The sequence below is a fragment of the Neoarius graeffei genome, chromosome 12 (genome assembly GCF_027579695.1).
Source record: "Neoarius graeffei isolate fNeoGra1 chromosome 12, fNeoGra1.pri, whole genome shotgun sequence".
Lineage (NCBI taxonomy): Eukaryota > Metazoa > Chordata > Actinopteri > Siluriformes > Ariidae > Neoarius > Neoarius graeffei.
In genome coordinates, this window is record NC_083580.1 from 9,354,047 (window position 1) to 9,372,496 (window position 18,450).

The window sequence follows — 18,450 nt, forward strand, 5'->3', positions numbered from 1 at the left end:
CAAGTTGTTATCAGCGCTCAGTTCAGAAGCCTGCATCTCTGATGGTATGGGGTTGCATTAGTGCGTGTGGCATGGGCAGCGTACACATCTGGAAAGACACCATCAATGCTGAAAGGTATATCCAGGTTCTAGAGCAACATATGCTCCCATCCAGACGACGTCTCTTTCAGGGAAGACCTTGCATTTTCCAACATGACAATGCCAAACCACATACTGCATCAATTACAGCATCATGGCTGCGTAGAAGAAGGGTCCAGGTACTTTCACACGCGCTCACACACCCTGTAATAGCTCTATTATTACCACAAATGGAACGCAGTTAGAAAAAGTCTCTTCCTATAAATACTTAGGAATATGGCTAGATGATAAATTGTCTTTTAGTACACATATTGAAAACCTCTTAAAGAAACTCAGGCCTAAATTAGGATTTTATTTTAGACAAAGAAAGTGTTTTCCTTACAAAGCAAGAAAAAGGTTGGTAGAGAGTACTTTCTTATCCGTGTTAGATTATGGTGATATCATTTATATGCATTCCTCATTAGTACTGCTAAAAAAACTGGATGTTGTATATAATTCTGCCTTGCATTTTATCACAGGGACTGGAAATAGAGTTCATCATTGCTTGTTGCATGAAATGGTACAATGGTCTTCTCTTTCTCTTAGAAGGAAATTTCACTTTCTTATTTTTATTTTAAAAGCGTTACTGGGTAACTTACCTCAATACATTTCGACTCTGCTTTCTTTTCACACAAGTGTATACAGTACAAGGTCAACAAATAAGTTACTATTGACTGTACCCTCAATAAGAACTGAACTTGGCAAGACATCATTTTCATACTATGCATCATATATGTGGAATGAACTACAGAGTACACTTCACCTAGAGACACTTCCCTCTGTCAGTGTTTTTAAAAATCTTTTACAATCAACTTTTATAGAGCACTGTCATTGCTTTTAAATAGGGTGCCCGTGTTTTCACTTCTTATCATTTTATTGCTGTTCAGTTTTTGTTTTTACCTTCTATGTGCATCTTGTTTTCTCTTGTCTTTTGTTTTTAATTATTCCTGGCTGCATTGTCAGTTGTGTATTTGGTGTACGTCCCATGGTTTTTTATTAATTTTTTTAATTTCTGGGTTTTTTTTAGTTTTATTTAGTGTCTTGTTTTTGTATTAATATCTGCCTGCTATTCTTGGCCAGGTCTCCCTGGCAGAAGAGCCATTGTGGCTCAATGGGACCTTTCCTGGTTAAACAAGGGTTAAATAAAAATAAAAAAATAAAAAATAACTGGCCAGACTGCAGTCCAGATCTTTCACCCATAGAAAACATTCGGCGCATCATAAAACGGAAGATACGACAAAAAAGACCTAAGACAGTTGAGCAACTAGAATCCTACATTAGACAAGAATGGGTTAACATTCCTATCCCTAAACTTGAGCAACTTGTCTCCTCAGTCCCCAGACGTTTACAGACTGTTGTAAAGAGAAAAGGGGATGTCTCACAGTGGTAAACATGGCCTTGTCCCAACTTTTTTGAGATGTGTTGTCATCATGAAATTTAAAATCACCTAATTTTTCTCTTTAAATGATACATTTTCTCAGTTTAAAGGAACAGTCCACCGTACTTACATAATGAAATATGTTCTTCTCTGAATTGAGACGAGCTGATCCGTACCTCTCCGAGCTTTGCGCGACCTCCCAGTCAGTCAGACGCGCTGTTACTCCTGTTAGCAATGTAGCTAGGCTCAGCATGGCCAACGGTATTTTTTGGGGCTGTAGTTAGATGCGACCAAACTCTTCCACGTTTTTCCTGTTTACATAGGTTTATATGACCAGTGACATGAAACAAAGTTCAGTTACACAAATTGAAACGTGGCGATTTTCTATGCTATGGAAAGTCCGCACTATAATGACAGGCGTACTAACACCTTCTGCGCGCTTCGACAGCGCATTGATACCTTCACTCCTGAGTGAATGTCATCTGAGTGAAGGTGTCAATGCGCTGCCGAAGCGCGCAGAAGGTGTTAGTACGCCTGTCATTATAGTGCGGACTTTCCATAGCATAGAAAATCGCCACGTTTCAATTTGTGTAACTGAACTTTGTTTCATGTCACTGGTCATATAAACCTATGTAAACAGGAAAAACGTGGAAGAGTTTGGTCGCATCTAACTACAGCCCCAAAAAATACCATTGGCCATGCTGAGCCTAGCTACATTGCTAACAGGAGTAACAGCGCGTCTGACTGACTGGGAGGTCGCGCAAAGCTCGGAGAGGTACGGATCAGCTCGTCTCAATTCAGAGAAGAACATATTTCATTATGGAAGTACGGTGGACTGCTCCTTTAAACATTTGATATGTCATCTATGTTCTATTCTGAATAAAATATGGAATTTTGAAACTTCCACATCATTGCATTCCGTTTTTATTTACAATTTGTACTTTGTCCAAACTTTTTTGGAATCGGGGTTGTATTATTGGACCTCAAGGTGATTATGTGTACCTTTTTAGGGCCAAAAAGGTACCTACGGTATGTTCCCAAGCAGTATATAAAGAGTACAAATAAGTACCTTAGAGGGCACTGATCCAGTGACAAACTGTTGTATCCCTAAAGGTACAATAATGTACTTTATTTTCTGAAAGTGTAGTTTTGAGATGATAACTAATATACTGTATCCTAGCCAATTTTGGTGATGTTTCCATAATACTTCACCAGTATGCATGTTACAGACTCAGTCAACACCGTTCACACCCGGCCTCCAGTGACCATAACACCTACAGGATGACTGAGAGTGTCAATGACCCATGTGACCTGAACGAATCTCCTTAGGTTTGCTTTTGGTCCACTAGAGGATAAATACCTGGAACTCCTCACTAGTCAGACAGAACTGAAGAAGCCTTTCGGATGGGAGGTCAAACATCTTCAGGAATTTCAAGCAAGTCCAGTTGCCTTCTTTAACACCTATGGTTTACGATGACCTGGATGACTAAGAACCTTCAAGACATATTTCCACGCGCTTTGGGACAAGAACCCTTCGAATGGTGCAGGAGTATGAGAGGACTTCCAGAAAACTGGCAGATTAGAGAAACCACCTGCATTTCAACCTAAGATGCAGGCAATCCAAGATTATCCCCACAAGCCTATGCCTGGGTTCCACCGTCAAAGGACACAGAGCAGAAAGGATCCTCCAGAACCTGGAACGACTATCACTGAACAGAGGAGGTGGTCTGAGACACCACTTATCAGCCACCTACAATGCAGTCCTTGGCACACTTCCCAGAAAACTGAATACACATCCACGTCAAGACTCAGCTGACTTCAATGACTCACATGATGGCAGAGAGAGCCAATGACCCACAGATCACCCTAACGACCCTCTAGGCTGTTAACACCGTTCACACCCAAGCCTCCAGTGACCCTAACAACCTACAGGATGACTGAGGTGGGGTTTACATTAAACCGTATCAGCGGATCATCAGATTAACGTTTTTAAAAACGATTAGCGTGCACACAGCAACGCCAATACACGATTTGCGTGCACACAGCAACGCCAATACACGGATACGCTAATCACATGACTAATTCGGCACATAAGTTGAAATGTGTCAGTGCGGCTCATCGCTTCCTCCTCAGCGGCTGCGCTCCAAATCACTCCGCCCTGAACAGCGAGTGCCCTCTGGAGGGTGCGCACTCCGGCCCTGCGCAGCTCACAGAGCACGCGAGTGTAGCGCACGAGCAGTGATTCGGGACTGAGCCGCTGTGCGCAAGTCACCTACCACTTGCAAGTGGAAGGATGGCAAGCCTAAAGACCATCATAACTACACAATGGGCAGTATTTGCATCAGTATTTGCAGTATTTTCATACTTTTATACTCTTTAATGAAAGGTGATACAAGGCGGAAGTCCGCGCCGTTTTTCAGCAGTCGCGTCACATGACCAACGCCAGCGAATCAGGAAGGTGGATGTCACAGTGACGTTGTCCAATGACGACGCCAGCTAGAGCTCAGCACAGCGTATCTGCGTATTCTCAATGTTTACACAGCACCGGACCAGACACGATCTGGATTGAATACGTGGACCCTGGCGGATTCCCGTTTCCCGGCGTTTCCAGGCGTTTTAATGTAAACGGACAGTGCATCCGCGAAGAAAACGAGACAGATACGGTCTAATGTAAACTTGGCCTGAGAGTGTCAACGACCCATGTGACCTCAACGACTCTCCTTAGGTTTGCTTTTGGTCCACTAGAGGATAAATACCTGGAACTCCTCACTAGTCAGACAGAACTGAAGAAGCCTTTCAGATGAGAGGTAGAACATCTTCGAGAATTTCAAGCAAGTCCAGTTGCTTTCTTTAGCACCTACGGATTACGGACTCAGTCACAGGTGTAATGTTTGGAGAAGAAACTGGAAGTTGATAGACTGAGCCCACACTGATCTTACATTAGTTCAGGTGAAGTTTTTTTTGTTAGTTTTTGTTTGATTGGGTTAGATTGGATTGTTTGGGTTAGTTTAGGTGACTGGTTATTTAAAGGGGAACAGAGGGCAATATATAGAGTAAATATAACAATAAAACACACATTAACGAACTTTATTCAAGACTTACAAAAGTTTTTTGTTCTAAGGTTGGAAAGTTATAGTGTTTTGAAAGTAGCTCGAGCAAACTATTTCCGCAGTTTGAACAGCCCGCCATGATATTAATTTTATCCAATCAGAATGCACGTTCATTTTCTCTGCGCAACACTCATGACGTATGTATGTGCCCAGTTGTGTTGGCTCATTGAGGTTGGGAATAGCACGTGTGAAATACCTGTTTCTGCCTCTTGCGACGATTTTGCAAGTCCACAGGTGGCGCCTATCTCATTGCAGCAAATAAATTCTGCTGGACTCGTGAGCAACTCCACGTTACATTTTCCGCACGAGCACCACGCCGTGTCACCTGCACGTAGACGCTCTGCCCCACGCTCGCCATGCCCATGGTCAGCATCAGTCTCATCCTCGCCGTCATCCGAGCTTTCTTCTCTTATTTCATCACCGGAGTCGAGAGTACTTCTCCTAGGTTCAAACTGGTACCCTTCTAAGCCATAGCCTGCTTGCAGTGTGTCTTGCGGGATCTCTTCGTATGATTCGACAGAGCTGTCGCTTTCACTTGATGCGCCCGACGCCATGATTACACGCTTATCTCCTCTATTTCGGAGAGTTCCGCTAGTGCAGTGGGTAGCGCTGACGTCACGGTCTTTTAAAAATGGCGACTCTTGTGCGGTTTAGCGTATAAAGTATTATATTTACAATTACCAAGTGTTTTCTAGTATATAAATTTGATAGAATACTTAAGAATACGTTACTTTGTCACATCAGCAACTGTATATATTATATTTGGTACCCCTTTAATTAATCCTGGTTGAGTTTTACTTGATTGCAATACTGAAAAGAATTTTTTTACCAACACAAAACGGAGCCAATGCTGCGTCTTCATCCACTTAACTACAGCCGGTGAACATGCGAAGCCCATTTTATTTCATTTTAAAAAATGTACTCCTTTGGTGTATTCTTGAAGACGCATGCAAGACAACTTTAAGCTGCAGTGTGGAAATATATTAACACCTAATAATAGCATGAGCACAACCTCAGCACCAACAGGCTCAGATACATATAGCATGCCTTTGATCTTTAATCCTAAACAGATTAGCATATGACAAAGTTGAAAAATTCATGAGCAGCAACGCAAGACGCCACTCCTGCAGAACAATAATTTACACTATATTGCGAAATAATACGTTAAGCTGCAGTGCTTCGGGATATACGCAAACAACACGACACTTTGGACAAAGAGACAGAACCATCATGATAATTTAAACCTCAAAGAGGCAGTAGAATAGCAGAAGTCAATCATGTCTCACCATTAAGTCGCGCCCCGACTGCTACCAGGATGACAGGCAAGCCCCAGTGACGCAGGAGGGGGCGGAGTCGAGGGGCGTAGCCATTTCGAACCTGCTGGAAGGCCAGCTTGTCATTTACGGAATACTTAATGACCACAATATCGGCTTGCTCCAAAACACTCCGGACGCTGGCCCAGTCACTGTCCAATAAATCCTAAGGGGAGAATCAAGATGAGGAACAAAGAGCATAAAGAAGATGCATTTCTGCAGCACGGTGTTGTTCATCAAAGCATCTTCCATAATACGCTCAGATTCAAAGAACCAGCTCTTAAAGAGTCTAATAAGTTGTAGTAATAGACTGAAGAATCTTCAGCATCTTAATCACTTGATCTCTTATTTACTCATCCACAGTACAACTGTGAGAGCAACTGTTACTGTTCATTAACCTAGTCACAATTTCATAACGTACTTATTCAAAAGTAAAATGTACACATTTGAATGTTTTCTCCCTTTCCTATTTTTAGCACCTCCTATAATCAAAGCATTTCTAATTGGAAAAGTATTCTAAATCCATGCTTGTCACTGACGGCGTAATATATTTTGAAAAAGTGTGTATACATTTTCTAAAACAAAAGTAAAAGTATGTAAAATGATATGTGTAGTTAATGATCCATCCATCACACAATACTCACTCATTCATCCACCACACAATACTCACTCACTCATTCATCCACCACACAATACTCACTCACTCATTCATCCACCACACAATACTCACTCACTCACTCATCCATCACACCATACTCGCTCACTCATTCATCCACCACACAATACTAACACACTCACTCATCCATCACACCATACTCACTCACCTCATTCATCCACCACACAATATTCACTCACTCATTCATCCACACACAATACTCACTCACTCATTCATCCACCACACAATACTCACTCACTCATTCATCCACCACACAATACTCACTCACTCATTCATCCACGCACGATACTCGCTCACTCATTCATCCACCACACAATACTAACTCACTCACTCATCCATCACACCATACTCACTCACCTCATTCATTCACCACACAATACTCACTCATTCATCCACCACACAATATTCACTCACTCATTCATCCACCACACAATACTCACTCACTCATTCATCCATGCAGAATACTCACTCACTCATTCATCCACCACACAATACTCACTCACTCATTCATCCACACACGATACTCGCTCACTCATTCATCCACCACGCAATACTAACTCACTCATCCATCACACCATACTCACTCACTCATTCATCCACCACACAATACTCACTCACTCATTCATCCACCACACAATACTCACTCATTCATCCACGCACGATACTCACTCACTCATTCATCCACCACACAATACTAACTCACTCACTCATCCATCACACCATACTCACTCACTCATCCACCACACACTACTCACTCACTCATTCATCCACCACACAATACTCACTCACTCATTCATCCACCACACAATACTTACTCATTTATCCATCACAAAATACTCACTCACTCATTCATCCACCACACAACACTCATTCACTCATTCATCCACCACACCATACTCACTCATTCATCCACCACACCATATTCTCTCACTTATTCATCCACCAGACCATATTCTCTTACTCATTCATCCACCACACAATACTCACTCACTCATCCACCAGACAATACTCACTCACTCATTCATCCACCACACAATACTCAATCACTCATTCATCCATCACACCCTACTCACTCATTCATTCATCCACCACACCACACTCACTCATTCACCCTCCAAACAATACTCACTTGTTCATCCATCACACAACACTCACTCACTCATTTATCCACCACACCCTACTCACTCATTCGTTCATCCACCACAAAATACTCACTCATTCATCCTCCAAACAATACTCACTCATTCATCCATGACACAACACTCACTTACTCATTCATCCACCACACCATACTCACTCACTCATTCATCCACCACGTCACACCCGATCACTCACTCACTCACTCACTCACTCACTCACTCACTCACTCACTCACTCACTCATTCACTCACTCACTCAATCATTCATCCACCACACTATAATTACTCACTTTCCTACTGAACTCGCTGATACACTCACTTATTTACTAGACCAGGGGTTTTCAAAGTGTGGGCGAGTCAACCCCCCCTCAGAGAGCAAATAAACAACAGCGCCCCCCCTTACAATTTTTGTTGTTGCTATACTTAATGTTCCATTCGTTTAAAAAAAATGGTTGTTGTACATATTTTTATTTTTTCTTTTACACATTTTAAACATCTGTTCTTTTAAACCAACATTTTTTACACATTTTAAACATCTGTGCTTTTCTTTTTAAAACATCTTGTTTTACACATTTTAAACATCTCATTGCATCGTTAGCTAGCACCTCTTGGCAGACAACGCACTGTGGCAGTGGAGCATCTTCAGATCCAGTCCATGAAAAGCCAAACTTTAAATAATCGTGGTCATACTTCCTTCTTTTTTCAGTCCCCCCAGGATTCCGCGGGCCTTTTTTGTGATTGTTGCGGGCTAAAATGTCTGATGTTGCGGAGGTTTTCCAAAAAATTGCGCTGAAAGTTGCGGTGTTTTTTAGGTTTTTGTTGCGATTACATTGCAGGAGGAAGTGAAAGTTGCGAGAAATTGTTGCGATTTTCTTTTTGTGATTAAAATTGAGTGATGTGTTAAATATTAAGTTATTACTGAAAAACTATTGATTAAAAAAACAAAGACACTGAGAAATGGTCCTATAAACAACTTTACCAATATAAAAGATTACCAGGACTACAAAAATGCAGAAAAATAGGCTTTACTTATCCAAATGCACCTGTTGGTTCAAAAGTTAAAGTGCATAGAACCTCACAGCACAACTTGAAGTTACCTTAAAATATAATATAAATGCCTCAGCTTTCATGTAAGAAAAAAACCTATTAATACTAGTACTGTGTGCAGGCAGTCTCTCCTGAAGACTAAATTAAACAATAATTATAAACTAATAAAATAAATGCATCAGGCTTCATAGAAGAAAAAAACAATTTGAACAGAATCTCACAGTATGATGCTGAAGCTGCCTAAACAATGGAAAATAAAATACCATTTTGGCAAAAATGTTGGCATCCATTAATTTCTTGTATTAAGTAAAAAAATAATGTAAAGTGCACACAGTCCTTCACTGTAAACATTACACACTTTCAGTAACAGAATTTAAGCCTATATAAACATTGTCTCGCACATGCAGTGCTGCCAGATACTGCTGACGTTTTCCAGTCCAAAATATGTTCAAAACCTGCCAAAATGCACTTGAAACCACCCAATCTGGCAACACTGCGCACATGCTGCTTCTCTTGAACGTATACACGGAAGTAAGGCGGAAGGTAGTTTGTCGACGTCACCTCAAGACGACGCCAACGATTGGTCAAATTTGCGGGAAGGTTGCGGTGATTGCAGCACCGCCCTGAATTCGCGGGGATTGGTTGAATTTGCGTTGAAGTTACAAATCGCAACATCGCGAAATCCTGGAGGCTCTGGTTTTTTGCTTGGCCCAGACTCTGTCCCCTCACTCACTGTAGCTTTAGGTATTAAAAATCGGTCCATTTTGTCTCTGGCAAAGGCTAGCTGAAGTTCGCTAAATGTCCGCAATAGTAACTTATTCTGGTTTATTTTTCCTCACGTTGCGCCCCCCCTGAAGAACTCTGGCGCCCCCCAAGGGAGGCGCGCCCCACACTTTGAAAAGCCTTGTACTAGACCATACCCACTCACTCATCCACCACACCATAATTAGTCACATATTCTATCACTCCCACACCACTCATTCACTCATTCATTCATCCATCCATCCACCACACCACACTTTCCCACTCACTCACTCATCCACTTCCTTGCTCACTCATTCAGTTATTCACAACACCATACACACTCACTCAGTTGTCCACACGTCCCACTCGTTCCTTCTCCCTGCCTGACTCACCCAGCTAGGGCAATCTCGCACCATCACTCGGACATCTCCGAACACTCTAGACTGGTACTCCATAAAGGCTGGGTTCAACGGGTGTCTGGAAGGAGTGGTGGACGTGGGGTCCAGCTCTCTGGCTCCATGGCCCAGGTAGCTCCACAGCAGCCCTCCTTGCACCTGTGCTGGAGCAGCAGGTTCCTCTCCGGACCCCACTCCCCCAGGACACTCGCTGCCCAGGGCCACTATGTGGACAGACCTGCATAGAGGATGACAACAGTGACTGTCGGAGTCCTGCGCTGGATAACTTGTGGTCTTAAACAGTCAGTCATGTGGTTTCCACAGAATGCTGAATAACTGTGCTTTAATTATTAACTATTTCTGTTACGATGCAACTGCATCACATTGTGTCATTGAAGGAATGACAAGACAGTGTCAAGAACATTATTATTATTATTATTATTATTATTATAAGCCAACACAGTTTTATAGTCATGCCTTGTCCAACTTACATGGTCCCCTGAGCTGAAAGCATGAAGCTTGGTGAGCACGTCCTCAAGCGCCACGTTTTCCCATCAGACGGTTTTTTTTTCCGCAATCAGCCTCGACAACACAAATCCATCGAAATCCACGTTACACGCAAAACCGATCGAGTTTCAGTGTCTCGTGTCCCGTTTCCGTGTTCATTCTCCTTAAAAAAAACAAGCCCCTTTGAAAAGAAAGTGTGTGCTGTGCGCAATGCTCCAGTGAGCAGAACAAGCCGAGATGAACCTCCACCAGCACCACCACCACCACCTCCACCCCCCCAAACCCGCGGCCAGACCCCCGCAGTGTGCGGCGCTACAACGCGGGCAAACACAAGTTCAACCCAAAACAACGTGGAAAAATCCAGCTCACACAGACACAAACCCCCGGCGAGATATTAGATCACCTCGGAGCCTGGTGAATGGAGCGAGAAGAATACGAGGAGGAAATGAAGCCGACAGCAGCAGCAGCAGCAGCTCTGAGTTGGCACTCCTGACTCAGCACTCACACTATTGCAACACATCCAAACAACCGCCTCAGTTCCACCAGCTCAGTGCCACCCGAACAGCAGGGGTGCACGTCTCACCGCTTCATCCCTCTAATGTTCAACATGCACTTTGCTACAGAAGCCCGTTTCCGCCCGCATAATAATAAAAAGGGTTCTCATAATAATGACGTAATATCTCATAATAACGAGGTCTCATATAATTAAGACTTTTTATCTCATAATTGAGATCTTATAATTATGACTTTCTATCTCGTAGTTATGACCTGGTATCTCATAATTATGACTTGCTGTTTCATAATAACGAAAAATGAGAAAGTTTCTCACAATTATGACGTAATATCTCATAATAATGAGACAACCTACGCATATCTCATAATCGTGACTTGCTGTTTCATAATAACGAAAAATCAGAAAGTTTCTCATAATTATGATGTAATATCTCATAATAATGAGGTAACCTTCGCATAATTATGACCTGGTATCTCATAATTGTGACTTGCTGTTTCATAATAACGAAAAATGAGAAAGTTTCTCATAATTATGACTCACTATCTCAGAATTACAATGTAATATCTCATAATAATGAGATAACTTTCGCATAATTATGACCTTTTTCTCATAATTACGACCTGGTATCTCATAATTGTGACTTGCTGTTTCATAATAACGAAAAATGAGAAAGTTTCTCATAATTATGACATGATATCTCATAATAATGAGGTAACCTTCGCATAATTATGACCTGGTATCTCATAATCGTGACTTGCTGTTTCATAATAACGAAAAATGAGAAAGTTTCTCATAATTATGACTCACTATCTCATAATTACAATGTAATATCTCATAATAATGAGATAACTTTTGCATAATTATGACCTTTTTCTCATAATTATGACCTGGTATCTCATAATTGTGACTTGCTGTTTCATAATAACGAAAAATGAGAAAGTTTCTCACAATTATGACGTAATATCTCATAATAATGAGACAACCTACATAAATCTCATAATTGTGAATTGCTGTTTCATAATAATGAAAAATGAGAAGGTTTCTCATAATTATGATGCAATATCTCATAATAATGAGGTAACCTTTGCATAATTATGACCTGGTATCTCATAATCGTGACTTGCTGTTTCATAATAACGAAAAATGAGAAAGTTTCTCACAATTATGACGTAATATCTCATAATAATGAGGTAACCTTTGCATAATTATGACCTGGTATCTCATAATCGTGACTTGCTGTTTCATAATAACGAAAAATGAGAAAGTTTCTCACAATTATAATGTAATATCTCATAATAATGAGACAACCTACGCATATCTCATAATTGTGAATTGCTGTTTCATAATAACGAAAAATGAGAAAGTTTCTCATAATTATGACGTAATATCTCATAATAATGAGGTAACCTTTGCATAATTATGACCTGGTATCTCATAATCGTGACTTGCTGTTTCATAATAATAAAAAATGAGAAAGTTTCTCACAATTATGATGTAATATCTCATAATAATGAGACAACCTACGCATATCTCATAATTGTGACTTGCTGTTTCATAATAATGAAAAATGAGAAAGTTTCTCATAATTATGATGTAATATCTCATAATAATGAGATTACTTTTGCATAATTATGACCTGGTATCTCATAATTGCAACTTGCTATCTCATAATAACAAAAAATGAGAAAGTTTCTCACAATTATTATGTAATATCTCATAATAATGAGACAACCTACGCATATCTCATAATTGAAAATTGCTGTTTCATAATAACGAAAAATGAGAAAGTTTCTCATAATTATGACGTAATATCTCATAATAATGAGGTAACCTTCGCATAATTATGAACTGGTATCTCATAATCGTAACTTGCTGTTTCATAATAATGAAAAATGAGAAGGTTTCTCATAATTATGACATAATATCTCATAATAATGAGATTACCTTCACATAATTATGACCTGGTATCTCATAATTGTGACTTGCTGTTTCATAATAATGAACAATGAGAAAGTTTCTCATAATTATGACTCACTATCTCATAATTACAACGTAATATCTCATAATAATGAGATAACTTTCACATATTTATGACCTTTTTCTCATAATTATGACCTGGTATCTGATAATTAATAATAATATGTTTATTTAAACCTTTTGCAGTAAAATAACTGAATTACAGGTTTAGGTCAGAAACAATAAATACCAGACAATACAATATGAATAAACAGTTATATATACGCAATGTATAAAACGTCAAGCAACATAGGATAAATCTTGCGCAAATTTGTGGGTAACAAAGTTCTTAAATCTATTAGTTGCTCCAGTTCGTACAAAAACTTTGTTCGCCGATCTTAATGCATAGTGCGAGCTTGTTACAACCAAGCGACTTGACACAAGGCTATATACTGGGTTTTCTGGCTTTAGTTTAGACATAAACTTCTTACATGCTGTAATTCTGCGATCATATAATGTAACTAAATTAGCTTTAGTTAAGACTTCGCTATAATCAACGCCTGGGAATATGATAGAAAGTGCACGCTTCTGAATCTTCTCTATAGCGTCAGAAAGGTACTGTGGAAGGCCGGCAAAAACAACAGAAGCATATTCTAATGTCGATCTTACGAGTGAGCAGTACACTTTAATAATATCAGAGGGAGGCACTCCGCAGCGCTTAAGCTGTCTAATGGCATAAAGCCTACGATTTGCTTTCCTCACTATATAATCACAGTGAACTGCCCAAGTCAAGTCATGTGAAATATATACTCCAAGAAATTTAAATGACTCGACTCGTTCCAAAAAAGAACCACATGTGGCAATAGGCGGGCACTGATAACTATGATAGTGAAGAAAGTCAACCGACATTACCTTGCATTTCGCTGGATTTAGGCACATGTTGTTATTAGCTGTGAAAGATTGCACCTCAGAAACTACGTAAGGTAAGATAGAAGGTGCATTTCTTGGGATTATTTTGAGGACCGTCAGGTCGTCTACAAATTTAGCACGGGGGAACCAGCTACACAGTAGATCGTTGACCATTACAGAATAAAGGATTGGGCCCAACTTTGTTCCTTGCGGTATCCCTCCAAATAATTTCATGGGTGGAGAAGATGAAGGGTTTATACTAACAGATTGAATCCTACCCTCTAAAAATGAGGGTGACTTGCTGTTTCATAATAATGAAAAATTAGAAAGTTTCTCACAATTATGATGTAATATCTCATAATAATGAGACAACCTACGTATATCTCATAACTGTGACTTGCTGTTTCATAACGAAAAAATGAGAAAGTTTCTCATAATTATAACGTAATATCTCATAATAATGAGATAAACTTCACATAATTATGACCTGGTATCTCATAATTGCAACTTGCTATTTCATAATAACAAAAAATGAGAAAGTTTCTCATAATTTTGACTCTATCTCATAATTATGATGCGATATCTGATAATAATGAGATAACTTTTGCATAATTATGACTTTTTATCTCATAATTAAGACCTGGTATCTCATAATTGTAGCTTGCTGTTTCATAATAATGAAAAATGAGAAAGTTTCTCATAATTATGACTCACTATCTCATAATTACGATGTAATATATTATAATAATGAGATAACCTTCGCATAATTATGACCTGGTATCTCATAATTGTGACTTGCTGTTTTATAATAACGAAAAATGAGAAAGTTTCTCATAATTATGACTCACTATCTCATAATTACAACGTAATATCTCATAATAATGAGGTAACTTTTGCATAATTATGACCTTTTTCTCATAATTATGACCTGGTATCTCATAATTGTGAATTGCTGTTTCATAATAACGAAAAATGAGAAAGTTTGTCACAATTATGACGTAATATCTCATAATAATGAGACAACCTACACATATCTCATAAGTGTGAATTGCTGTTTCATAATAACGAAAAATGCGAAAGTTTCTCATAATTATGATGTAATATCTCATAATAACGAGGTAACCTTCGCATAATTATGACCTGGTATCTCATAATTGTGACTTGCTGTTTCATAATGACGAAAAATGAGAAAGTTTCTCATAATTATGACTAACTATCTCAGAATTACAACATAATATCTCATAATAATGAGATAACTTTCACATAATTATGACCTTTTTCTCATAATTATGACCTGGTATCTCATAATTGTGACTTGCTGTTTCATTATAACAAAAAATGAGAAAGTTTCTCATAATTATGATGTGATATCTCATAATAATGAGGTAACCTTCGCATAATTATGACCTGGTATCTCATAATCGTGACTTGCTGTTTCATAATAATGAAAAATGAGAAAGTTTCTCATAATTATGACTCACTATCTCATGATTACAACATAATATCTCATAATAATGAGATAACTTTCGCATAATTATGACCTTTTTCTCATAATTATGACCTGGTATCTCATAATTGTGACTTGCTGTTTCATAATAACGAAAAATGAGAAAGTTTCTCACAATTATGACATAATATCTCATAATAATGAGACAACCTACGCATATCTCATAATTGTGAATTGCTGTTTCATAATAACGAAAAATGAGAAAGTTTCTCATAATTATGACGTAATATCTCATAATAATGAGGTAACCTTTGCATAATTATGACCTGGTATCTCATAATCGTGACTTGCTGTTTCATAATAATGAAAAATGAGAAAGTTTCTCACAATTATGATGTAATATCTCATAATAATGAGACAACCTACGCATATCTCATAATTGTGACTTGCTGTTTCATAATAATGAAAAATGAGAAAGTTTCTCATAATTATGATGTAATCTCATAATAATGAGAACCCTTCGCATATCTCATAATTGTGACTTGCTGTTTCATAATAATGAAAAATGAGAAAATTTCTCATAATTATGACATAATATCTCATAATAATGAGATTACCTTTGCATAATTATGACCTGGTATCTCATAATTGCAACTTGCTATCTCATAATAACAAAAAATGAGAAAGTTTCTCATAATTATGACTCACTATCTCATAATTACAATGTAATTCTCATAATAATGAGATAACTTTCACATAATTATGACCTTTTTCTCATAATTATGACCTGGTATCTCATAATTGTGACTTGCTGTTTCATAATAACGAAAAATGAGAAAGTTTCTCACAATTATGACATAATATCTCATAATAATGAGACAACCTACGCATATCTCATAATCGTAACTTGTTGTTTCATAATAACGAAAAATGAGAAGGTTTCTCATAATTATGACATAATATCTCATAATAATGAGATTACCTTCACATAATTATGACCTGGTATCTCATAATTGTGACTTGCTGTTTCATAATAACGAAAAATGAGAAAGTTTCTCATAATTATGACTCACTATCTCATAATTACAACGTAATATCTCATAATAATGAGATAACTTTCACATATTTATGACCTTTTTCTCATAATTATGACCTGGTATCTGATAATTAATAATAATATGTTTATTTAAACCTTTTGCAGTAAAATAACTGAATTACAGGTTTAGGTCAGAAACAATAAATACCAGACAATACAATATGAATAAACAGTTATATATACGCAATGTATAAAACGTCAAGCAACATAGGATAAATCTTGCACAAATTTGTGGGTAACAAAGTTCTTAAATCTATTAGTTGCTCCAGTTCGTACAAAAACTTTGTTCGCCGATCTTAATGCATAGTGCGAGCTTGTTACAACCAAGCGACTTGACACAAGGCTATATACTGGGTTTTCTGGCTTTAGTTTAGACATAAACTTCTTACATGCTGTAATTCTGCGATCATATAATGTAACTAAATTAGCTTTAGTTAAGGCTTCGCTATAATCAACGCCTGGGAATATGATAGAAAGTGCACGCTTCTGAATCTTCTCTATAGCGTCAGAAAGGTACTGTGGAAGGCCGGCAAAAACAACAGAAGCATATTCTAATGTTGATCTTATGAGTGAGCAGTACACTTTAATAATATCAGAGGGAGGCACTCCGCAGTGCTTAAGCTGTCTAATGGCATAAAGCCTACGATTTGCTTTCCTCACTATATAATCACAGTGAACTGCCCAAGTCAAGTCATGTGAAATATATACTCCAAGAAATTTAAATGACTCGACTCGTTCCAAAAAAGAACCACATGTGGCAATAGGCGGGCACTGATAACTATGATAGTGAAGAAAGTCAACCGACATTACCTTGCATTTCGCTGGATTTAGGCACATGTTGTTATTAGCTGTGAAAGACTGCACCTCAGAAACTACGTAAGGTAAGATAGAAGGTGCATTTCTTGGGATTATTTTGAGGACCGTCAGGTCGTCTACAAATTTAGCGCGGGGGAACCAGCTACACAGTAGATCGTTGATCATTACAGAATAAAGGATTGGGGCCAACTTTGTTCCTTGCGGTATCCCTCCAAATAATTTCATGGGTGGAGAAGATGAAGGGTTTATACTAACAGATTGAATCCTACTCTATAAAAATGAGGGTGACTTGCTGTTTCATAATAATGAAAAATGAGGAAGTTTCTCACAATTATGATGTAATACCTCATAATAATGAGACAACCTATGTATATCTCATAATTGTGACTTGCTGTTTCATAATAACAAAAAAATGAGAAAGTTTCTCATAATTATAACGTAATATCTCATAATAATGAGATAAACTTCACATAATTATGACCTGGTATCTCATAATTGCAACTTGCTATTTCATAATAACAAAAAAATGAGAAAGTTTCTCATAATTATGACTCTATCTCATAATTATGATGCGATATCTGATAATAATGAGATAACTTTCGCATAATTATGACTTTTTATCTCATAATTAAGACCTGGTATCTCATAATTGTAGCTTGCTGTTTCATAATAACGAAAAATGAGAACGTTTCTCATAATAATGACTCACTATCTCATAATTATGACACAATATCTGATAATAATGAGGTAACTTTCACATAATTATGACTTTTTATCTCATAATTATGCCCTGGTATCTCATAATCGCAACTTGCAATTTCATAATAACAAAAAATGAGAAAGTTTCTCTGGTTGGTTGCCATAAGGTTCTCATTGTGTTTGTAGCTTAAAAAAAAGGACACGCATACCCTCTTTCTAATATAACAAGCATAATAAGAATATTATCCAACATTACAATCAAATTAGAACATTCACAGGGTGTTAAGAAACGGTTCCCAAATAAACAACCAAAGGGGAACCAAATGCTAATGTTAGGTAAATGTTCTATGTTTTTGCTAGGTAAATTTTAAATTAATGAGTGCCTTTTTGATGAGGATTCATGGTTATACTCTGTAATTTTTATTCAACGATTTGTTTCTGCTAAGCCAACCAAGTTGATTTGAAATTCTTGAGAATTTAATTTTCACGAGTTAAACTTTATGAAAATGCACTCCATCTGTAATGAGACTTCATTTACTAGGCGTTTTAAGCATCCTCTGAGCTTTTTTGTTGTCACTTTTAGGAGA

The 18,450-nt window shown here is 38.1% G+C and overlaps 1 protein-coding gene across 5 annotated transcripts in view; it reads right to left on the reverse strand.

Annotated features, from left to right (window-relative positions):
* The window catches only part of rhobtb3 (Rho related BTB domain containing 3), a 56,719-nt gene extending 45,782 nt beyond the window's left edge, over positions 1-10,937 (reverse strand). For 4 of the 5 annotated variants that reach the window (XM_060935487.1, XM_060935485.1, XM_060935483.1 and 1 more), the window contains exons 1-3: positions 10,411-10,937; positions 9,917-10,157; positions 5,892-6,084 (exon numbers count right to left, since the gene is read on the reverse strand). In XM_060935487.1, coding sequence (XP_060791470.1) covers positions 5,892-6,084; positions 9,917-10,157; positions 10,411-10,433 — 457 coding nt within the window. In that variant the 5' untranslated portion in view covers positions 10,434-10,937. The remainder of the gene's footprint in view (positions 1-5,891; positions 6,085-9,916; positions 10,158-10,410) is intronic. The other variant, XM_060935484.1, reaches the window with a different exon arrangement.
* Positions 10,938-18,450: the final 7,513 nt, after the last annotated feature.